Consider the following 12,504-nt stretch of genomic DNA (forward strand, 5'->3'; position numbering starts at 1 on the left):
GGAGGGGTGCAAAGCAAATAGTCTGGGTGGCCATTTGATTAGATGTTCAGGAGTCTTATGGCTTGGGGGTAGAAGCTGTTTAGAAGCCTCTGGACCTAGACTTGGCACTCCACTACCGCTTGCCGTGTGGTAGCAGAGAGAACAGTCTATTACCAGGGTGGCTGGATTTTGACAGTTTTTAGAGCATTCCTCTGACACCACCTGGTATAGAGGTCCTGGACGGTAGGAACCTTGGACCCAGTGATCTACTGGGCCGTACTCTCTACCCTCTGTAGTGCCTTGCGGTTGAAAGCCGAGCAGTTGCCCTACCAGGCAGTGATGCAACCAGTCAGAATGCTCTCGATGGTGCAGCTGTAAAACCTTTTGAGGATCTCAGGACCCATGCCAAATTTTTTCAGTCTCCTGAGGGGGAATAGGTTTTGTCGTGCCCTCTTGACAACTGTCTGGGTGTGCTTGGACCATGTTAGTCTGTTGGTGATTTGGACACCAAGGAACTTGAAGCTCTCAACCTGCTCCACTACAGCCCCGTCGATTAGAATGGGGGCGTTCTCGGTCATCTTTTTCCTGTAGTCTAGAATCATCTCCTTTGTCTTGATCACGTTGAGGGAGAGGTTGTTGTCCTGGCACCACACGGCCAGGTCTCTGACCTCCTCCCTATAGGCTGTCTCATCGTTGTCCAGGCTGTTGTGTCACCGGCAAACTTAATGGTGGTGTTGGAGTCGTGCCTGGACGTGCAGTCATGAGTGAACAGGGAGTACAGGAGGGGACTGAGCACGCACCCGAGGGGCCCCTGTGTTGAGGATCAGCGTGGCAGATGTGTTGTTACCTACCCTTACCACCTGGGGGCGTCCCGTCAGGAAGTCCAGGATCCAGTTTCAGAGGGAGGTGTTAAGTCACAGTGTCCTTAGCTTAGTGATGAGCTTTGAGGGCAATATGGTGTTGAACGCTGAGCTGTAGTCAATGAATTGCATTCTCACATAGGTGTTCCTTTCGTCCAGGTGGGAAAAGGAAGTGTGGACTGCGAAGTGTACACGTCCAGGTAATCCGTCTGGCCCTGAGGCATTGTGAATGTTGACCTGTTTGAAGGTCTTACATCGGCTGCGGAGAGAGTGATCACACTGTCTTCTGGAACAGCTGGGGCTCTCATGCAAGTTTCAGTTTTATTTGCTTCGACGCGAGCATAGAAGTAGTTTAGCTCGTCTGGTAGGCTCGTGTCACTGGGCAGCTCTCGGCTGTGCTTCCCTTTGTAGTCTAATGGTTTGCAAGCCCTGCCACATCCAACGAGCGTCAGAGCTGGTGTAGTATGATTCAATCTTAGTCCTGTATTGACGCTTTGCCTGTTTGATGGTTCGTCGGAGGGCATTGCGGGATTTCTTATTAGCTTCAAGGTTAAAATCCCGCTCCTTGAAAGTGGCAGCTCTATCCTTTAGCTCAGTGCAGATGTTGCCTGTAATCCATGGCTTCTGGTTGAGGTATGTACGTACGGTCACTGTTGGGACGACGTCATCGATGCACTTATTGATGAAGCCCAATGACTGATGTGGTGTACTACTCAATGCCATCGGAGGAATCCCGGAACATATTAGAGTCTGTGCTAGCAAAACAGTCCTGCAGTTGAACATCTGCTTCATCTGACCACTTGATCGAGACACTGCTGCTTCCTGCTTTAATTTTTGCTTGTAAGTAGGGATAAGGAGGATAGAATTTGGGTCAGATTTCCCAAATGGAGAGTGAGGGAGAGCTTTGTATGCGTCTCTGTGTGGAGTAAAAGGTGGTCCGGAGTTTTTCCCCTCTGTTGTACATTTAACATGCTGATAGAAATTTGGTAAGACGAATGTAAGTTTCCCTGCATTAAAGTCCCCGGCTACTAGGAGCGCTGCCTCTGGGTGAGTGTTTTCCTGTTTTCTTATGTCGGAATTCAGCACTTTCTGTGCAGTCTTAGTGCTAGCATCAGTCTGTGGTGATATGTAGACAGCAACGACAAATACAGATGAAAACTCTCTCGGTAGATAGTGTAGTCTACACATGAGATTCTCTACCTCAGGCGAGCAAAAGCTTGAGACTTCCTTAGATATTTTGCACCAGCTGTTATTTACAAAAATACATAGTCCGCCACCCCTTGTCTTACCAGACCTGCTGTTCTATCCTGCCGATACAGCGTATAACAAGCCAGATGTATGTTGATAATGTCGTCTTTCAGCCACGACTCCGTGAAGCATAACCACTAATATGTACAGAATAATACGAAATAATCAGACCAGATTGTCCCTTTAGTCACTGGTCCTTGAAGTAATTGAAGTTGGCAGCTGATTTAGAAGTTCTACTGCTCCAATATATTAATGCCATGATTTCATTTCTGACCAGTTTTTAAAGAGTTGTAAGCGCTTTTGTTTGTTTCCCGTCTTTTCAATTGAAAGGTGTTGTGGTAAAGCCATGTGCAGTTATTATGAGCAAGACAAAAGTGAATGTTGGCTTCAAATTGGTTTTTCATACAAAATAGTGGAAAAAAATGGAAAATCTGTGCACTTTGTGTAGCCGTTAGCGATGCTAATCATTTTTGGGTAGATGGAAAGGTAATTAAAAAGTTAACTACAAAGTAGCCTATGCCTACCCAGCAGAATCATGATTATTTGCAGTGGCCATTTGTTTTTGAAAACTCCATCACAAGTTTGCTACAGAAACACAGTTAGCCAAACAACTGTCTGGATAGATGCGCAACTGAATTAAAGGCTAACTACACTAACAAACCTACATTTCTCCAATTTTACCCAGACCTCCAAATGTTTCCCCTGATGTGGTTTAAGAACTATTGTGGAGTGAGAAAAGCAAAATGTTTATTTTGTTGTTTTGATATTAGAAAGTGTGATTGAGAAAAAACCTGGACAGAACAGAGGGAAATCAGTCCTCTCCTGCTGTTCTTTTTGTGTGTGCTATGGTATTGTTTTGGTATTAAGTATAATTATTTTTACGTTCTGCCCTCTAGAGGATGTTGCAGGAAGGAACACATGGCACACTTAAATCGCTGCAAAGAAACCACTAATATTTATTTCATTTAACTAGGCAAGTCAGTTAAGAACAAATTCTTATTTACAATGACGGCCTAACCCTGCCAAACACTAACGAAAGCTGGGCCAATTGTGCGCAGCCCTATGGGATTCCAAATCACAGCCCGATAAAGGACACCAATAACAAGAGACTTGCTTGAGCCAAGAAACATGAGCAACGGTCATTATACTGGTGGAAATCTGTCCTTTGCTCTGATGAGTCCAAATTTGAGATTTCTGGTTCCAACCGCCGTGTCTTTGTGAGACGCAGAGTAAGTGACCGGATGATCTCCGCATATGTGGTTACCACCGTGAAGCATGGAGGTGGTGTGATGGTGCTTTTCTGGGGACACAGATTTATTTAGAATTCAAGGCAGACTTAACCAGCATGGCTACCACAGCATTCTGCTGCGATACGCCAACTCATCTGGTTTGCGCTTAGTTTTTCAACAGGACAACGGCCAAACACACCTCTAGACTGTGTAAGGGTTATTTGACCAAGAAAGAGAGTGATGGAGTGCTGCATCAGATGACTTGGCCTCCACAATCCCCTGACCTTAACCCAATTGAGATGGTTTGGGATGAGTTGGACCACAGAGTAAAGGAAAAGCAGCCAACAAATGCTCAGCATATGTGGTAACTCCTTCAAAACTGTTGGAAAAGCATTCCAGGTGTATCTGGTTGAGAGAATGACAAGTGTGCAAAGCTGTCATCAAGGTTAAGGGTGGATACTTTGAAGAATCTAAAATTTATTTTGATTTGATGTTTTCACTATTATTCTACAACGTACAAAAAAGTAAAAATAAAGAAAAACCCTTGAATGAGTAGGTCTGTCCAAACTTTTGACCGGTACTGTACAGTCGTGGCCAAAAGTTGAGAATGACACAAACATTAATTTTCACAAAGTTTGCTGCTTCAGTGTCTTCAGATATTTTTGTCAGATGTTACTATGGAATACTGAACTATAATTACAAGCATTTCATAAGTGTCAAAAGCTGTTATTGACAATTACATGAAGTTGATGCAAAGAGTCAATATTTGCAGTGTTGACCCTTCTTTTTCAAGACCTCTACAATCCGCCCTGGCATGCTGTCAATTCACTTCTGGGCCACATCCTGACTGAAGGCAGCCCATTCTTGCATAATCAATGCTTGGAGTTTGTCAGAATTTGTGGGTTGTTTATTTGTCCATCTGCCTCTTGAGGATTGACCACAAGTTCTCAATGGGATTAAGGTCTGGGGAGTTTCCTGGACATGGACCCAAAATATCCATGTTTTGTTCCCCGAGCCACTTAGTTTTCACTTTTGCCTTATGGCAAGGTGCTCCATCATGGTGGAAAAGATATTGTTAATCACAAAACTGTTCCTGGAAGGTCTTGAGAAGTTGCTCTCAGAGGATGTGTTGGTACCATTCTTTATTCATGGCTGTGATGTTAGGCAAAATTGTGAGTGAGCCCACTCCCTTGGCTGAGAAGCAACCCAACGCATGAATGGTCTCAGGATGCTTTACTGTTGGCATGACACAGGACTGATGGTAGCGCTCACCTTGTCTTCTCCGGACAAGCTTTTTTCCGTGTGCCCCAAACAATCGGAAAGGGGATTTATCAGAGAAAATGACTTTACCCCAGTCCTCAGCAGTCTAATCCCTGTACCTTTTGCAGAATATCAGTCTGTCCCTGATGTTTTTCCTGGAGAGAAGTGGCTTATTTGCTGCCCTTCTTGACATCAGGCCATCCTCCAAAAGTCTTTGTCTCACTGTGCATGCAGATGCACTCACACCTGCCTGCTGCCATTCCTGAGCAAGCTCTGTACTGGTGGTGCCCCGATTCCGCAGCTGAATCAACTTTAGGAGACGGTCCTGGCGCTTGCTGGACTTTCTTGGGCGCCCTGAAGCCTTCTTCACAACAATTGAACCGCTCTCCTTGAAGTTCTTGATGATCCGATAAATGGTTGATTTAGGTGCAATCTTACTGGCAGCAATATCCTTGCCTGTGAAGCCCTTTTCATGCAAAGCAATGATGATGGCACGTGTTTCCTTGCAGGTAATCATGGTTGAGAGGAAGAACAATGATTCCAAGCACCACCCTCCTTTTGAAGCTTCCAGTCTGTTATTCGAACTCAATCAGCATGACAGAGTGATCTCCAGCCTTGTCCTCGTCAACACTCGCACCTGTGTTAACGAGATTATCACTGACATGATGTCAGCAGGTCCTTTGTGGCAGGGCTGAAATGCAGTGGAAATGTTTTTTGGGGATTCAGTTAATTTGCATGGCAAAGAGGGACTTTGCAATTAATTGCAATTCATCTGATCACTCTTCATAACATTCTGGAGTATATGCAAATTGCCATCATACAAACTGAGGCAGCAGACTTGGTAAACATTTATATTTGTGCCATTCTCAACTTTTGGCCACGACTGTTTATGCCATATCTCACAACCTGGTGATGTAGCTCTTGCGCTACCTTTCCCTGAGTGAGAGAGGTTTGTATTTTGATAAAATAACCACGACGAGGTAAATTGTCTACCAACAATTGCGCAATAAATAATTTCCACTAAAATTTGTTGCATAATTAATTTTAATGACACAAAAAGATCCCACTGTGTCAAACAAATTATTGAGACTTAGGAAATTGTACCGACACTCCATGTTTCCATCACAATTGCTAATTTAGTTTTTGTTTAGCATGACTTTACTCGCATAAAAACTGTAGATGGAAATGTGTTTAGTGACAGTGGGGTCAAAAAGCATGAATAAAAATATGTTTGGGGGGGGGGGGGTTTTATGCGCTTTAAAATGTTAAAATTGCCACTCATGAGTCACATTCTGGTAGAAGTGTAGTTTGAGAGACCACAGAGACATTTCAATAACTTCATACCTTTGAACACAAGTGACGATTATAAATGTTGATATTTCTTTGTTCTGTAGTATATATCTGCTAATACAAGCCACGCTAACATGCTGACCAAACCCTCTCCGTGCATGCGTCTATGTGTGCATGTTGATTTTTTTCTATCCCCATCAGACGCTTTATTGACATGCAGGTTAAAATACCAAAACCAACTGCGAACCAACTATATTAATTTGGGATAAGGTCAAAATACAAATGAAACATTCATGGACATTATGCTAGCTATTTTGTCCTGGGAAATATATAAACATTGGGCTGTTATTTTACTTGGTCCTTTCTTTAGCTGGATCTTTGTGTGTTCTCCACTTTAATTTTTTTAAATATTTCTTCCTCTTCTGTGGATTTTATACAGCGGTTGGCAACCAACAAAGTTGCATTACCACCACTAGTGGACTGTGGACCTCATTCATCTTTGAATCACCCACGTGGGTATATGCTCGTAAAAACTAATGAGAAATTGGGACTGGAAAGACTTGCAGCGCGTCAACCAATTTAAATTTAAGCGCCTGGCTACGCAGATGCCAGTTGACTCGCTCAAGCAGTTTGGATGAAATGGACGGTTTGGTCAGCATGTAATACAAACGTGTTTGTATGTGGTCACAGTAGTCACCTCTCTCTGCGGGATTGGGCTCTGGCCTGCTCCCTGCGTTTCTGCCTCTCCCAGTCTCGCCGGGCCTTGTCCTGCTCCTCCCACTGCCGCTTCCTGCGCTCACTCTCCCTGTCTTTGTCTTTGGGCCGCACATGTTTCCCTGCTGCTACTGTGATAAAAACAAACACATGTAAAACAGTGCTACTAGGTGCTACATATGCATGCATACATACAGTTTAAAACCACAGAAAAACCAGTCCCTATTCAACTATCTACAGCAATACCATAGAGAAAGATGGAGGACTCATCCTTATATCTTTGCCATTATAGCATCTGTGACAGCATAGCAGGGCTGATCACATTTAGTGGACTGGTGGATAGGCTGTTGGTCGACCAAGATTTTTTTTGCCGAGCAGTCACAAATAGACCCCCCCCCCCCCCCATGAGACACCTGTCTGATTCTCACCGGTCTTCTGTGTACTAACCCATTGAGTAGGCTGCGGAGATGCAACCATCCAAGAAGGGAGTGTGGCTAAGAAGCACAAGGCATGTCTCTCTTCGGAATGTGCTCCGTTCCGCCACTTCGTGCACTTTCATTGTTTCATTGTGTAAATTGTTTGCCCTTTGATTGTTAGTGTTAATCAATTCCCCATTACATATACCTAAATGTAGGCTAATACACCAGTATTAGCCTACATTTACTGTTCATTTGCTTTATTTCTAATCTATACTGAACAAAAATATAAACGCAACAAGCAACAATTTCATTGATTTTACTGAGTTACAGTTCATATGAGGAATTTAGTCAGTCAATTTAAATTCATTAGGCCCTAATCTACGGATTTCACATGACTAGAAAAACAGATATGCATCTGTTGGTCACAGATACCATGAAAAAAAAAAGGTCCTCAGGATCTTGTCACGTTATTTTTGCGCATTCAAATTGCCACCGATAAAACACAATTGTGTTCGTTGCCCGTAGCTTATACCTGCCCATACCATAAGCATACCACCAACTTGGGGGACTTTGTTAGCAACATTGACATCAGCAAACCGCTTGCCCACACAATGCCATACACGTGGTCTGCAGTTGTGAGGCCGGTTGGACATACTGACAACTGTCAACAGTTTCATGAGCTAAAATTAAAGATCGCAGTAATGTTCTATATGCACAAAAAGCGTATTTCTCTAAAATGTTCTGCACAAATGTTTACATCTCTGTTAGCGGGGCTGTGCCCAAACAAAAAAATAAACAAATTGTCGACCAAGAGATGTCGGTTCTTTTAAACTTTTCTATATACAATGCATTCGGAAAGTATTCAAACCTCTTGACTTTTTCCACATTGTTACTTTACAGCCTTATTCCAAATTGTATTAAATAAATGATTTCCCTCAATCTACACATAATACCCCATAATGACAAAAAAAAAAAAACAGGTAAATTATTTTGCCAAATTTATATAAAAAACAAAACAGAAATACCTTAATAAGTATTCAGACCCTTTTATGAGACACAAAATTGAGGTCAGGTACATCCTGGGGGAGAAGGGCATTGGTCAGGGAGGTGACCAAGAACCAGATGGTCACTGACAGAGTTCCTCTGTGGAGATGGGAGAACCTTCCAGAAGGACAACCATCTCCGCAGCCTTCCACCAATCAGGCCTTTACGTTAGAGCAGCCAGACGGAAGCCACTCCTCAGTATGAAGCACGACAGCCAGCTTGGACTTTGCCAAAAGGCACCTAAAGGACAGACCATGAGAAGCTAGTACAAAGTATAGAGAGATCTTTGATGAAAACCTGTTCCAGAGTACTCAGGACCTCAGACTGGGGTGAATGTTCACCTTCCAGCAGGACAACGACCTTAAGCACACAGCAAAGAAAACGCAGGAGTGGCTTCGAGACAAGTCTTTGAATGTCCTCAAGAGGCCCAGCCAGAGCTCGGACTTGAACCTGATCAAACATCTCTGGAGACCTGAAAATAGCTGTGCTGCGACACTCCCCATCCAACCTGATAGTGTTTGAGAGGATCAGAAGAGAATGGGAGAAATTCCCCAAATACAGGTGTGCCAAGCTTGTAGCGTCTTACTGAGGCTGTAATCGCTGCCTAAGGTGCTTCAACAAAGTACTGAGTAAAGGGTCTGAATACTTACGTAAATGTAATAATTCCGTTTTTTATTTTTAAAAACCTGTTTTTGCTTTGTCATTATGGGGTATTGTGTGGAGATAGAGGATAAAACAATTTAATCCATTTTATAATAAGGCTGTAACGTAACAAACTGTGGAAAACTTTAAGGGGTCTGAATACTTTCCGAATGCATTGTAGACACATCCTATGTTTTAATCAATCACTGAGCTTGTCTTATGCTTTAAGCTAACTGTTGGATGAAATAATTAAGACACACAAATGACCGCAATTTATTTGATTGTGCCGCCTGCCTCTGTCTTTTCTTTTTAACACAGCACAGCAAGTCTGAGTGACTGTGTGACTAGCACTCGTTACCCCTCTCTCCTCCCTGCTGCAGCAACCACCACAGAACACGTGTGTATAGTGCTGTCCATGTTGCTGAAGCTGCAACATAATTACAGCCATTTCTGACCTAAAAGTTGTTACCGAAATCCCTAATTTGTTTTGGGAAAACATTCCCTACTCCCTCAACCCTGGAGAACAGTTGACTAAATGGGGTGTGCCCTAACTGTTCATGAGCAGTTCTTTGCCAAGATAATCTATCTACCCGACAGGTGTGGCATATCAAGAATCTGATTAAACAGCACTATCTTTACACAGACGCACCTTGTGCTGGGGACAATAAAAGGCCACTCCAAAATGTGTAGTTGTCACAACATAATGCCACAGATGTCTCATGTTTTGAGGGAGGGCGCAATCGGTATGCTAAATGCAGGAACGTCCACCAGAGCTGTTGCCAGAGAATTTAATGTTAATGTCTCTACCATAAGCCGCCTCCGATGTCGTTTTAGAGAATTTGGCAGTACGTCCAACCGGCCTCACAACCACCGGGTGAGTGGTTTGCAGATGTCACCGTTGTGAACAGAGTGCCCCATGTAGTCAGTGGGGTTTTGGTATGGGCAGGCATAAGCTATGGACAATGAACAATTGCATTTTATTGATGGGATTTTGAATTCACAGAGATACCGTGACGAAATCATGAGGCCCATTGTCATGCCATTCATCTGTACACTATTCCTGGAAGCAGAACATTTCCCAGTTCTTCCATGGCCTGCATACTCACCACACATGTCACCCATTGAGCATGTTTGGGATGCTCTGGATCAACACGTACGATAGCAGGTTCCAGTCCCCGCCAATATTGAGCAACTTTGCACAGCCATTGAAGAGGAGTGGGACAATATTCCACAGGCCACAATCAACAGCCTGATCAACTCTATGCGAAGGAGATGTGTCGAGCTACATGAGGCAAATGGTGGTCACACCAGATACTGACTGGTATTCTGATCCACGCCTCCACATTTTCTTTTGAAGGTACACTACATGACCAAAAGTAAAAGGACACCTGCTCGCTTAACATCTCAGTCCAAAATTATGGGCATTAATATGGAGTTGAGCCCCCCGCCCCCTCTGCTATAACAGCCTACACTCTTCGAGGAAGGATTCCATTAGATGTTCTAACATTGCTGCGAGGGACTTGCTTCCATTCAGCCACAAGAGCATTAGTGAGGTCGGTCACTGTTGGGCGATTAGGCCTGTCTCAATCGGCGTTCCAATTCATTGCCAAAGGTGTTTGATGGTGTTGAGGTCAGGGCTCTGTGCAGGCCAGTCATGTTCTTCCACACGAATATTGACAAACCATTTCTGTACCGACCTCGCTTTGTGCATAGGGGAATTGTCATGCTGAAACAGGAAAGAACCTTCCTCAAACTGTTGCCACAAAGTTGCCTTGGAGGGGATGGCTGCTGTTTTACGGGCTCCTAACCAACAACTATTTTGTTTGTAACTTATTTTGTACATAATGTTGCTGCTACCGTCTCTTATGACCAAAAACAGCTCCTGGACATCAAAACAGCGACTACTCACCTCGAAATGGACAAAGATTTTTTCTTTAATGAGTCTGATGAGAAGGATATAGTGCTTCACCATGACCAGGCCCAAATGCCCATCATTCGCGTGAAGAAAAGACGGAAATACAGGGGGTGGAGGTCAGACACTTTACTCAGTACTTTGTTGAAGCACCTTTGACAGTGATTACAGCCTCGAGTCTTATTTAGTATGACGCTAAAAGCTTGGCACCCATTCTTCGCCGCAGATCCTATCAAGCTCTGTCAGGTTGGCTGGGGAACGGTGCTGCACAGCTATTTTCAGGTCTCTCCAGAGATGTTCGATCGGGTGCCTTGTGAGAATTAGTCAGCGAGTGTGTAAACCACCTTTACCATCCGCTCTATTAGCTACGTGCTTCAGCACTTGCCGGTCCCGTTTTGTGAGCTTCTGTGACCTAACAGTTTGCGGCTGAGCCGTTGATGCTCCTAGACGTTTCCAGTTCACAATAACAGCACTAACAGTTGACCAGGGCAGCAGAAGCAGTGCAGACATTTTACGAACTTGTTGGAAAGGTGGCATCCTATGACAGTGCCACATTGAAAGTCACTGAGCTCTTCAGTAAGGCCAATATACTGTCAATGTTGATATTTGGAGATTGCATGGCTGTGTGCTCGATTTATACACCTGTCAGCAACAGGTCGGTGAAATAGCCGAATCGACTAATTTTAAGGGCTGAATACCTACACTATATACACACAAAAGTATCTGTGACAGATTCATATCTGTATTCCTAGTCATGTGAAATCCATAGATTAGGGCCTAAAATGTTTTTTTCAATTGACTAATTTCCTCATATGAACTGTAACTCAGTAAAATCATTGAAATTGTTGCCTGTTAAGTTTATATTTTGGGTCAGTATAACGTTTTCTTCACCTCAAACAGCAAGTAAAACAAAGTATGTTTTTAGAATCCATTGAGAATGCCAATAGTTCTCTCCCTTTCGATAACCATTCAACACAAAAGAGAAACATGTAATGCTCTGATCCAATGGAAACTTAAAATACATGATTACGTCTTATCCCTTGCACAAAGAGCCTACAGCTGTGTCTGTCCCAAGCTCACAGGTGCTCAAAACTTAAGGCCCAGAATATTTCATACAATGCTGCAAGTTTGCTAGTGCAAGCTTCAGTTGATACAATGTTTCAAGTTTGTTGCACAGGCCATATGTAGCCAATGTGATTTAGAGCAGACTTAATTTCATCAGGATATTTTCTACCTGCAGGCTACAATGTTTTTATTGGCTGGCTTTATTTGAGCTACTTTTACACTTACAGTGCATGCGGAAATGATTCAGACCCTTTTACTTTTTCCACATTTTGTTACGTTACGGCCTTATTCTAAAATTGATTAAATTGTTTCCCCCCCCTCATCAATCTACACACAATACCCAATTGTGACAAAGCAAAAACAGATTTAGACATTTTTGCAAATGTATTAAAAGATTAAAAAATTAATAAAATGGAAATATCACATTACATAAGTTATTCAGACCCTTTACTCAGTACTTTGAAGCACTGTTGACAGTGATTACAGACTCTAATCTTATTTGGAATGATGCTACAAGCTTGACACACCTGTATTTTGGGAGTTTCTCCTATTCTTCGCTGAAGATCCTCTCAAGCTCTGTCAGGTTGGCTGGGGAGCGGCGCTGCACAGCTATGTCCAGTTCTCTCCAGAGACGTTCGATCTGGTTCAAGTCCGGGCTCTGGCTGGGCCACTCAAGGACATTCAGAGACTTGCCCGTGAGCCACTGCTGCGTTGTCTTGGCTGTGTGCTTAGGGTTGCGGTTCTGTTGGAAGGTGAACCTTCACCCCAGTCTGAGGTCCTGAGCGCTCTGGAGTAGGTTTTCATCAAGGATCTCTCTGTACTTTGCTCTGTTCATCTTTTCC

At 43.4% G+C, this 12,504-nt stretch overlaps 1 protein-coding gene across 14 annotated transcripts in view; it reads right to left on the minus strand.

Moving 5' to 3' along the window:
• LOC129829946 (cyclin-dependent kinase 11B-like) overlaps positions 1-12,504 on the minus strand; it is a 30,531-nt gene that overhangs the window by 14,607 nt on the left and 3,420 nt on the right. For 8 of the 14 annotated variants that reach the window (XM_055891981.1, XM_055891989.1, XM_055891988.1 and 5 more), the window contains one exon: positions 6,564-6,711. In XM_055891981.1, the coding sequence (XP_055747956.1) occupies positions 6,564-6,711 (148 nt within the window). The remainder of the gene's footprint in view (positions 1-6,563; positions 6,712-12,504) is intronic. The other 6 variants (XM_055891991.1, XM_055891990.1, XM_055891986.1 and 3 more) reach the window with 1 other exon arrangement.

The sequence above is a fragment of the Salvelinus fontinalis genome, chromosome 31 (genome assembly GCF_029448725.1).
Source record: "Salvelinus fontinalis isolate EN_2023a chromosome 31, ASM2944872v1, whole genome shotgun sequence".
Lineage (NCBI taxonomy): Eukaryota > Metazoa > Chordata > Actinopteri > Salmoniformes > Salmonidae > Salvelinus > Salvelinus fontinalis.